This window comes from Argiope bruennichi, chromosome 2, assembly GCF_947563725.1.
Source record: "Argiope bruennichi chromosome 2, qqArgBrue1.1, whole genome shotgun sequence".
Classification (NCBI taxonomy): Eukaryota; Metazoa; Arthropoda; class Arachnida; order Araneae; family Araneidae; genus Argiope; species Argiope bruennichi.
Genome location: NC_079152.1, coordinates 60,947,025 through 60,959,198, shown reverse-complemented (window position 1 = coordinate 60,959,198; position 12,174 = coordinate 60,947,025). Strand labels below are relative to the sequence as shown.

Genomic DNA, 12,174 nt, shown 5'->3' with positions numbered 1-12,174 from the left:
GTTCACTTCTATAGAAATTTCTCGGGTTTTTTATTATTATTATTATTATTATTATTACGATAATAAGATTTAATGTACTTGAACATTTTTATGTAAAAGATGGCAGAGCTTCTTGGTTCAAATGACACTGATCTTTGATCTCAATCCTTTCTATTCTGAGGACAATGATGCGTGAAAGTGAAGTTTTTGATATCCCAAGTAATTCCAGATACCTTGATGTATCGAAAAAAAATATTCACTGCCTTGATATTTGATCGTATAAGGGACTTTATACACACCATCTTTTGGTTCCCGATTTCTTTCAACAGTTCGATGGTACTGATAAGTTTGTGACTCCACGTATATTTTACGATGAATGCCTCTTAATTTGATTTGTTACACTGAATGTAGAAGTTATACTGAAACATATTTATCTCATGCATTCTTATTGAAGTGGATAAGTATGTTTTTGATGAATATCCGGAGTTTAGTTTCTTCGATTTGTAGGGGTTGCATCTATAACATAAATAATGATAGAAAAAATATAGAAGTAAATTAGAAAAAAGACATGAAAGTCCTTGAAAATTAGAGGACACTGCTGTGTGAGGGTTCAGGGAAAATAAATGAATAAAAGAGTTTGTTGTGTTTAGTATACCGATTTTGAAATTTTTTCAAACTTTTAATTTTGTTTTAATTTTAAAAATAATTTCGCCCTTTTTATTACGAATTTTTAACCAAAACCTTTTTAGTTTATCAAAAAAATGTTTAACATTCATGCATTTTTTTACTATATCATATCGTTTGCAGTATACTTATGATTTACTTTTAATGCACAGAATGTTTATTGTATGTAATAATTTTATTTTATGTACGAAAGATTTATTTCAAATAATATATTTTTTTGCACAAAATTTCAAAAATATTTTCATTTTTAAGAGTATATCTATAATTATTGCTCATAAAACTTAATGAAAAAATTATATTAGTACATTATTTATTACATATTTAAATTATTGCATATGTCCTCAATCCTTATTCACTATTTACACATCATTGTCGGATGAGTTCATTGCTGTTTACATTACTATCAATTATTTGCATACTAATATCAAATATGTTTACTAAGGCAGATTGTTTAATTCTAATATATCGGGAAGATTTGAAAGAAAAAAAAGAAATTTAATAGCAAACTAAAATGTTGCCAGAAATGTATTTCATGTCATTCAGACAGATTCAAAATTACTTTAAAAAATTAAATGACTTAGTATATTTATTTTTATTTGGTTTTAGGTGCAACGAAACGTGTGGCAATGGAACTTGGGGTTTTAATTGTTCAGGAATGTGTAATTGTAAAAACGAAGCAGAATGTGATTTCATCACAGGAGTTTGTTTTTGTCTACCAGGTAAACATATATAAATATTTAATTACAATTCTTAGCATAAATTCAGTTTTTAATAAAAATTTTATTAATTATTCATAAAATAAATACAATTTATTAAGAAATAAATCCTTCATTGCAGGAAAATCTTACACTAAATGCAATAAGACAGCGAATTTAGAAAATACCTGCCAGAAAAAAATTGCTGCATTTTAATGCATCGAATGTTTTTTAAATATTCTTAATTTCGGAAATTAAACGTATCATTTTGCGTATTTCTAGGTTCTTTTAACTTACTAATTAACAATAACAACATTTAAATTTGAAACGAATTCCAAGAATTTTCCCACCAATTTAATTTGAAAAATTCTTTCAAAATCTGTGTTAAATAGTAATTATAGCAAGTTCATCAAATGATATATTAAACGGTTGCCATCTATTTTGATACGGTTTAGGTGAGAAAACACTTAACTTCCTCAGAACTTTTTTTACAAGTGTTGTACATTTAAAAGTGGCAACTATAAATTACGATCAATACGACATTAGTACCAGTTTGAAACCATTTAAACTTCTCAAATGAAATCTCCAGCATTATGTACAGTTTAATTTCAGCCATGTAGAGATCATAGAATATATGAACCAGCACCAATTTTGATGGTTTCAATAGAATGGCCTAATCATTTAAGAGTCATTGAAAAAAATGCTCTAACAAATGTTCCTTCTTTTTACTTCAAATCATCAAAAATTCAAACTTAAGATTTTGACAAATATCCACGTTTCAAACTTCACTCAGTTTCGAAAAATACATTTTTAGCATTGCAAGTCTATCTGTGATCACGATAAATTAAAGCAGCTTTGAGCTTGATGGATGAAATTTGGTATTTGGACTTAAGACCAAAATTGTCTATTTCTATCAAATTTTGAACGAAATCAATTCACTGGAAATTTGTCTCTCTAGTAGTTCGATTGTAAGTGAACTCTATAAACTAGGTAAATTAAATCTGGTATGCAGTTAAGCATCTAAAATATAGATTCTCATCCAACTTTTAAGCCAAATTCGTGTGACTCTCTACTGATCTGCATTTTCTCCGGTATGTTGTTTTCTGGCTCTATCTATAGATCCGTGTAAAATTTTGATTTTATTGGTTGCCAAAAAAGGTATTCAAAATACATATTCCCTTGATCAATTCAATAAAAATGCTAGATTCATGGCAAAGATCTATATTTTGTGATTATTTTCCGCTTATGCCATGTATGGCATTTGGGCTCTCACCATGCGGGTTTAAGCGGAGGGGTGGAGGATAAGACTTTAATTAGATAGGAGACGAAAAAAATTTAGTTGGGACTACTCTCGGTGATTTGGAATCAAAACATCATCATAGAAAATTAATTCGTGTAGAATAATTCCTAGCTAAAACAAAAATGAAAAAAAATCATTCACAGATTTTTATTGAATTTTTCCAGAGATTCCTAAAAAATAGACCATCAACATACTCTATTCTGCTGGAAAAAATTTACGACTTCCACATCGCAGGAAATAAGCTGCTTATAATGTAAGTACTTAATTGAAGGAGTTCAAATATTTCAAGTGGTACTAGTGCTGTATTAAATTTGCAAACTCTTGTAGTTATATTCCGATTTCATAAGTTTTTAGATGTCTAAAAATAATAGAATCTAGTGATAATTGAATCTAGTGATGTATAATTGAATCTAGTGATGTATAATTGAATCTAGTGATGTATAATTGAATCTAGTGATGTATAATTATACATGTATTTTCGATAACGTTTCATGAAATAGAAAGGCATAATGAAACTTTCAATGAATTTCAACTCAAATTTCTTTTATCATCTAATTTACAATTCCGTCAATTCCTGTGACGTCACAACCATATTTCGTCATCAGCTTAATTTGTCACCATCTTGTTATTTGACACGTCACTTCACCTCGTATTATAATATACTTTTCTTTCAAAATCACTTTCCTTTTAAAATGCAGACAATGAAATCATAATTCCAATAAAAGAAGTGAATTTGTTATTTACAACATGAGCTTGAATTCCATCTAAAAGATATTTTCTACAACTAAAAATGTTATTGAATATGAGATGAATTTCTTTCCATGATGATATGAAATTTATTTTGTAGGTTGGAGTGGGGTGGATTGCGGAACACCTTGCGATAATAATACTTATGGAAAAAATTGCAGTAAACAATGCTCTTGCAAGCATGATTCAAGCTGCAATCCAATAAATGGTACTTGCAATTGTACAATTGGATATATTGGAAAAGCGTACGTTTAAGTTATTGATATATATTCAATAAATCCTTTTTTCATTTTAACTCACTGTCAATCGAAGATCGTTTTCATATTTCCCGGATGAAATAAAAAGCAGATCATTATTATTTATACATATATTTTCTCAGAATTAAATAATTGTAATATTCATTAGACATTAAACCCACTATTTAATATCGAAAAATATTACTTGTTTATTAAAGAAGCCCATCTCTAATATATTAAATTTGTTCAATCGAAATATTTGGTCTTTTAGAAACTAAAACTGAAGCATGTTAAAATAAAAATTGGATAGATAAGTTTTTGAAATAATTCTATACAATTTATAAAGCCATTATTCAGTAAAATTGATAAATGGATATGAAATTAAAATTTTAAAAATATATTTATCTGATTTTATATCTAAAGCTTTTTAAGATAAACCATCATCATAGAATGACGGAATATCAATTCAAGAGGATACAGTAAAAAATTGGTATACGAAGGTTGGATATTGAAGTCCAGATATTCAATATGTTAAATTAAATTCGGTCAAGCGTGCTATTGATGTGAAATGAAGCTAGAAACAATATTATCAGTGCTTGTTTCCTCCTTGTCATCTGATTTATTAATGTCATGTAATGGCCTAACCCAGCGATTCTCAACCTGTGGGGCGCGCCCCCCTAGGGGGGCGAGAGCACACAAGAAGGGGGGCGCGAGAATATCCAAGAGAAAACATTATTTTAAAAATTGATTAACTGACTGAAAGGAAAGCACACATACACATAGAAAACAAAACACATTTCAACATATTTAATAACTTATTAAAGTAAAACAACTAACTAAATCAAAACATACTAAATTAAAAACAAATTTAATAATTATTAATCACTTCCTTGGGGCTGTCTTGCAGAGCAAATTTTTTCGAAGGAAGGCTTGATATTAGAAATAGTTACTCTCAGTTCTGTTTCTACATTTTGTCTTCAAAGGAGGCACAGCAGAAAATCCAGTTTTACAAAGGTAGGATGTTGAATAGTAACAGAATGTGAAATGCCCTGGTTTTTAGTGCAGAAAAATCATCCTTACTCCTGCTCAAAATTCAAATAGTGATTTATTACTAAATTGTCTTTTAGTTTCGCCACTTGTCGTGAAGTCTATGAATTTTTCTTCCTCATCAATTGAGAGTCCTTCGGGAGTCTTATGAAATGGATCCCTAATCCACTTGTAACTTGATATCAGTTTATCGTCAGCAAGAAAATACTTTTTAAAATTCTTTGCCAGCATGGCTAAATGATTTTCAGTGGTTACAAAAACAACTTTTACATGTTCTTCTTCAGCCTTGTAAGTTTTAGTACAATCATTCACATTTGCAAATATTGTTAGATTTTTTGCTTTAAATTTCTGCTCCACAATTCCAATTTTCTACAAAAAACATTAACTTTATCACTCGTATTCAACATATATGTATTTGCACCTTGGAATTGATGATTCAAGTTATTTAATTTCTCGAATATATCGAGAAAGTACCTCAATTTCATCACAAATAAACCATCGCGAAAATTCTTGGCCTCCGGTCTGTTTCCTTCTTCTAGGAAAATGGCGATTTTTTCTCTTAATTCATTGCAATTTGTACGTTGCAAAAATTTCCCACATGATGACCATCTTGCCTCACAATAAAATAGTAACGCTGAATGTATTGAACCCATGTCTTTACAAAGTGCGGAAAAGATTCTCGATTTCAAGAGACTCATTTTTATATAATTTACTACGGTTACAACCGTACTTAACACAATATTCAGACCAGGACTCATTTCTTTCGAAGCAAAGCTTCTCTGTGGATCATGCACTGAGGTGATTTTTGTTTTATAAGTGCTTGTATACCTTGGAATCTTCCGGACATTGAACGAGCACCATCGGTACATATTCCGACGCAATTTTTCCATTCTATGTTTGCCTCATTCATAAAATCATTTAAAATAGCAAATAATGCGAGCGCTGTTGTTTTGAGTTCTATTGGTTTGCAGAAAAGTAGTTTTTCTACTACTGACATATTATCACAAATTCGAACATATGCAATTAAATGGGCATCTTTATTATCTGTTGTTTCGTCAAGCTATATTGAACACAATTTGTTAAGCAACTTCAAGAAAAGCTTACACTGTACATCTTCAGCTATATCGCCAATTCAACGAGCAACAGTATCATTTAAAAGAGGTATGGATTACAATTTTTTTGAAAAATTGTCTCCAAACATAGTTTCTATAATCTCAATTGCTGCTGGTAAAATAAGCTCTTCACCAATGGTGTGAGGATTTTTACATCTGGCTATTTTATATGAAATTTGTAAGATGCAATTAAAGATTTTTTATTCACAGACAAAGTTTTTTTAAAAAATGATTTTTGCTTTTTATCTGATTTTAATTTTAATTCGAAGAATTCTCTGAGTTTGTTGACGTACTAACTATGAAGCTTTTCCAAATGTCGTTTATGTTTATTAGGTTTCATGCTGTCTGCGGCCAACATTTTTGAGCAAATGACACACAGGGGCCTTTTTTCTTCATTTACTTTCTTGAATATTTTCTTGGTTTTATTTTCTGAACCACGCTCGTCTGTGTACTTGTTGATGCTTGATTAGCATCTAATGATTGCTTATTTCCGCTTAAAATTTATCCATGAGTCTGTATAAATCTGCTGCCGTGAATATTTAATATGGTGAATTGCAATTAACGCGAAAACTTATATAACATACACATTCATGATAGATTCGATAGCGATAAAAGGATCGACTCGAATGGGACTGGCTGGATTTGAAACTTGCGTTATCGAACGCTTTCCTTCTTCCTATGAGAAAACATTTACTCCGCGCATGCTCGAGACGGCATCGGTCGTGTGAATTCCCTTCCACAAACATTACTTATTTTTTTCTCTTTTGTTTAGTCATGCTTCTGTTTTATTTCTTTTATTATTCGAAAAAATGTATTCCGTTTCTAAATTTATCTAACCCCGTCTAAGTTAACTTTCATTAACGAATTTTTCAACTTTCATATTCTTTTAACGTTATCTCCCTGTTTGGCTTTCATTTCAAATGTAATATTTAAATTTTCCCCGCTTTCATTCGCTTCGTCTGTTCACCGCCCGCTTGGCAAAATTACAGATGTGGTTTCTCGCCAACTTTGGCTGGCGTTTCGCGTTTATTCTTGTTATGGCAGTTAGTTAAAAATAATTTAAAAACAGAATCCAAAATACTCAATATACATTATTGTTGTATACATTTTATTGTAAGCGGGGGGGGGCGATGAAAATTACGATTAAAAACTGGGCTGCGAATACTGAAAGTTTGAGAAACACTGGCCTAACCTTATTTAATCCAAATTAGTTTATTTTCAAAATTTCTTTTAGTGCTAATCAATCAAAATTCCTTTTAGAACACTAATCAATTCGATCAATTATGTTTTTGAAGTTATTTTACATTGTACAAAAATACAACGCCTAATTATTTTAATCGTGTTTCCTAATTGGAAATTAAAAACAAATGCTAACTCTTTTTTAAATCAGAAGCATCCAAGCTATAGCTAATTAATATATACCATAATTATGATAAATTAGCTCATATGAGAGACAAATTTAAACAACAGATAATAATGATTAATCTGTTACATTGCATTTTTGAAAAATTTTACATATTATTTCTGTGTATAAGCATGACTTAATTCTCATTAAAATGTATTTTTATGAGGAAATTCAGTTCAGAACGATTAACAACTTTAAAAACAACAACTTTTAAACGGAGAGTACGGAGTTTCATGTTATCACTTCCAAAACTAATATTTATTTTAGAAAAATCTTTTCATTTTGAATTCAAGTCACTCACAATTATTCCTAAATATAGAAAATGGATAATATAGTTCCCCTGGAAACTATGAAATTTATATGAAGGCTATTATCTAAAGACGTTTTTGTCATAAATAATGTTCAAAAACCTTCTATTTTTTTATTATAATATAACCTATTTTTAGGTTTTGGCACATTTTTTCACTACCAATCAATAATAAATGTATACTGAAGAAAAAAAAATTAGAGATAGCTTCTTGCGTGTCTAATGTAATAAAATACAACACTCGTATCTTATTCCAAAAACCTGAATAAAAGATTTTATCAGTTTCTTAAAATATTCCGATATTCGCTATTTTACAAAGTTATTACTTATTGCTATCAAAACTAAATTTCATGTTGGATTTTTCAAAGTCATTAATCGAAAACTTTTTAAGCGAATAATTTAAAAAAAAAACATTATTAAATGCTCGAAAGTAAAAAAACAAACGTTGAATAGAGATTGAATATTTTTATAATTTTTAAATGCGCGGGAAAAAAAAGGATTTAACTGTTTAATATAAATTCGTTTATTTTGCTAACTTTCATGGACATTTTGCTCATTTGAGTAAATGTATTCCTTAAATCAAATATTTGAATGACAATATTACCATTATGTTTATTAAACAATATATTGCAATTATTTTTAATCCCCCAAAAAAGTTTAATAAATGATTCAGCAAAAAAATGTTTGTCATTATTTCGCAGAATTATTGATCATAATTTTTTTGCCATATCTAAGTGATGCTCTAAATTTTTCATTCTTAGCTATTTTCAAGATCCAATGAGACTACAAAAGTTTAAAGATGTTATAAATATGCGTATCATTTAATTGTATGGAAAGTTTCTTACTTTCGAAAAAAAAAATTCTATAAACAGGTATCTGAATTATCGAAGAGAGTTTTTAATGATACCGTTTCAAAATAAAAAGATCGTTAATCGAATGAATTGCGATTTAATTCATAGAAAAGAGTAGAGGAAGTTCATTGAATAATAATATTTATGGTATACGTTTTAAGCAAAATCAATAAATAAAACACTTTGCGATTAATTCTAATTAGTGAGCAAATAAAATATCAAAATCATATACCTTAAACCATTTAGTTCTTTAGTTAGGAATTTAAGCCTTGTCAACTAAGAAAATTATCAAGATTTTTGTTGCATTAGATTTTTCTTAGCTAATATGTCTTGCATTAACTTGCTCTGAAATTTAATACAGTACAAAAACATAAGTATCCATTAAAAATTTTCATTTTCTGTTTTAAATATACACTTGTTTTTATTTGATTATCAAATATTTCAATATTTATTACTGTTTCAATCCTCATCAAAGCAGTAATGTTTTCGCTATATCAATTTAAATGATTGATTTTCTGTTTGTAGTAATATATAATTTATGATTTATTGTTCCAGATGCGAAGAAGAGTGTCCCCATGGATTATGGGGGAAAGATTGTGAAAATAAGTGCGAATGTGGGGACAGTGGGTATTGCTCTCCCTTCAGCGGAGTTTGTATCTGCGATCCTGGTAAAAATATAATTTCTTTCCAGAATTAAAAAAAAATGTAATTTTTCAAAAAGTATATGGCTAAAAAAGTGAGAAAAAGTGAAAAAAATGACTAATGATAAAGAAAAGATATGTATCTATTAGGAGATAAAAAAAAATGTTGGATATAAAAATAGAATGATTCCCATATGTGTACGCTTAGTTTTTGACAATAAACTAAATATATATCTTAGACAGACAGTTCGGAAGAAAGTCATAATTAGCAAAATTGTATTAAGAGATAATGCAATTATGTATTTTTTTATCTATATGTAATTGTAGTATCTGTATGTAATAATATAAAGATAATTGTATTATTCGATGTTCTATATTGAATATTACGTACATTACTCGGAAGATGTACATAATATAAGGTATATACTATTCGATTATTACAAAGTATATATTATCCGAAAGTAGTAAGGAAGATACTTTTGACTATTATTTCTCATTTCGTTTTTGGTTTAAAATTTGAATAAATGCTTAAATATGCGGTACCATCAATGACAATTTTATAATTTATTTATTCTGTAATTTGTATTCTTAAGGGTGTAATTTTTTTTCATTTATGAAAACAATATTGATTTTTTTTTGTATAATAAAATAAATAATTACATATAAAACGATTTTTTTTATGGAACCTCCATTAAAAAGCATTAGCATAGTATTTTAAATTTGTAGCAAGATGTTATAAAAATTAAAAAGTCTAATTTTATTTAAGCAATTGCGAGGATAATCACGAATATAAATATACATAGATATGACATATCATGCCATTATTGTTATGGTTCAATACAAATGTGTGAAAAATTACATAAATACTAAATTATTTATATTTAATGCTACTTTTATATCTTTAGTACGCGCTTTCATATGAAATATGAAATATTTGATCTTCAGAGCTTACAAACGTTAATTTTTATTCTAATATAGGAAACTAAGAAATTTATACATTGTCAGTTTTCTGAAAACAATCCAATCGTTTACATCAAACCTTTTAAAATTGAGAATCACAATTCAGTAGAAAACATTTGGGACGTAAAAGTTTCGCAAGCCTTTTATTCTGCTTCTTTCCATTTAAAATTTTAAAAAATGAATTATAAAGTTATCTCCTTAAGTAATAGCTGTTTAATTTGTTTTTTTTAGTCTCCTATTAAATATTAATGGCTGACATTAATTAATATTAAATATTAATCAATATATTAAAATTGATTATATAAAATTATTATAAATAAGGATTTATTAAAATAATTTTTGTTTACTTACCTTGTTTACTTCCAAAATTGAATTGCAGAAAATTTTTTTCGAAGAAAATGAGAACAACCAGCTCAGATAGATACAATTTTATGCTGTGGATGTCTAAACATTTTAGAAATTCAATTTTTATGAAATTTTAATTTTCAGAACAATAATATTGAAGATAAAAAAAACTCTTTAAATCAATTTTCGGAACTTTTTCGAATCTTGTGGCAATAATATTCTTTGATTCTAAGAATTGAGAGTAAAATTTTTACATTAGTCATTGCAATAAATTTTACATAACTTTCATTCACTGAATAAAACATCAATTTTCTGAAGTAAAAAAATGAATAGCTCAACTTTTCAGCTTCTAATTCAAGAAGAAATTCTGATTTTTTAACCATCAATCTGTATATTTCATTTTAAACTACTGAACATGAATGTCTTTTCTTTTTTTTTTAATACTGTTCACCAGGATTCACTGGTAAACATTGTGAATTGGAATGCCTTCCTGGATTCTTTGGTAAAAGCTGTATGAATAAATGCCACTGTGATTCCGCATGTTCATGTCATCCTGTTGATGGAAAATGTGGCTGTGACTTAAAGAAAGAAAAGTTAAATTGCAGTGATGATTTTGTGAGCATATATTTGATATAATTTAAAACGAAAATGCATTCAAAAATACAGTTTCGAAGTTTTCATAAATAAATAAATACTGATAAAGGAGTTCGTGCAAATATATACAGAATTTAATAAAAGAATTCATTAAGAAATATAATGAAATAAAAAAGAAACATTAAATATTTCTGAATCTCTCTTTATCACTCTCTTTCTGTGTATATATATATATATATATATATATATATATGTGTGTGTGTGTGTGTGTGTGTGTGTTTGTGTGTGTGTGTGTGTGTGTGTTTGTGTGTGTGTGCGCGTGTGTGTATAATATATATATATATATATATATATATATATATATATATATATTATATAATATATATATATAACCAAAATTGATGTTTGTTGATGAAAATGTACATTTATATAAATGCTGTTTTTAATGACATTGATTAAATTTCAATGCAATAGAACTTAATTTAGCATACTTATATCTTCCTTACTTAAAGATTTACTGAGACTGCATGCCGTATTGGAAACATTCTACAAAAAAATGTTAATTTTCCTCAATTATCCTTAAATGTTAAATAAGGATTGACTAAAGAAATATTCAAAATTCTGCGTATTATTTTATTGATCAGAAATTTCATTTTATACACTTAGAGATTATTGAAAGTGGTGAGTTAAATTTAAGGTACTTTAGTAATTACTTTAAAATTTTAGTTGGGGATGCCATTGACTATAGTTCAGATTCACTTCATCAATCTATGATATAGACGTGGGATGTTACTCACCAAATCAGCGGTGCTCTAAATGTCTTAACATTCAGGTTGTGTAGAATTCAAGCTACTCGTCTTCGCCGAAGGCACTTCACTCTCTTATTACTAATCATATTTGAAACTCTATTACCATTGAGAGACTGTGTAGGTGGCAATCAAATCAGCGTGATTATTAACCTGAACTGTAATATTAATTATATATGAATTAAACATAACCAAATGAAACTCACCGTGTTGGACAAAATATAAATAGTTAGAATATAATACTATTAACATTAAATTTCTTAATTGAAAAAATTTGTTAACAGTAAAAAAATGCATAGATACATCATCTCTTAGTAAGCAACAGCAACTTTCTCATATTTCAAACTTTCGCAAGAGAAAAGAAAAAAAAAATCTCAACTATAACGGATTTAACGGATTTTTTTTTCCACATTTAGCTATGTCTTTGCGACAGTATATCAGCTTAGATCGGAAAAAAAATTATGA

General features: G+C 28.0%; 1 protein-coding gene across 1 annotated transcript in view; it reads left to right on the top strand.

Annotated features, from left to right (window-relative positions):
- The window catches only part of LOC129962201 (multiple epidermal growth factor-like domains protein 10), a 66,030-nt gene that overhangs the window by 40,340 nt on the left and 13,516 nt on the right, over positions 1 to 12,174 (top strand). Inside the window, exons 15-19 of the mRNA XM_056075941.1 lie at positions 1,270 to 1,382; positions 3,506 to 3,650; positions 8,919 to 9,031; positions 10,764 to 10,924; positions 11,683 to 11,829. Coding sequence (XP_055931916.1) covers positions 1,270 to 1,382; positions 3,506 to 3,650; positions 8,919 to 9,031; positions 10,764 to 10,924; positions 11,683 to 11,829 — 679 coding nt within the window. The remainder of the gene's footprint in view (positions 1 to 1,269; positions 1,383 to 3,505; positions 3,651 to 8,918; positions 9,032 to 10,763; positions 10,925 to 11,682; positions 11,830 to 12,174) is intronic.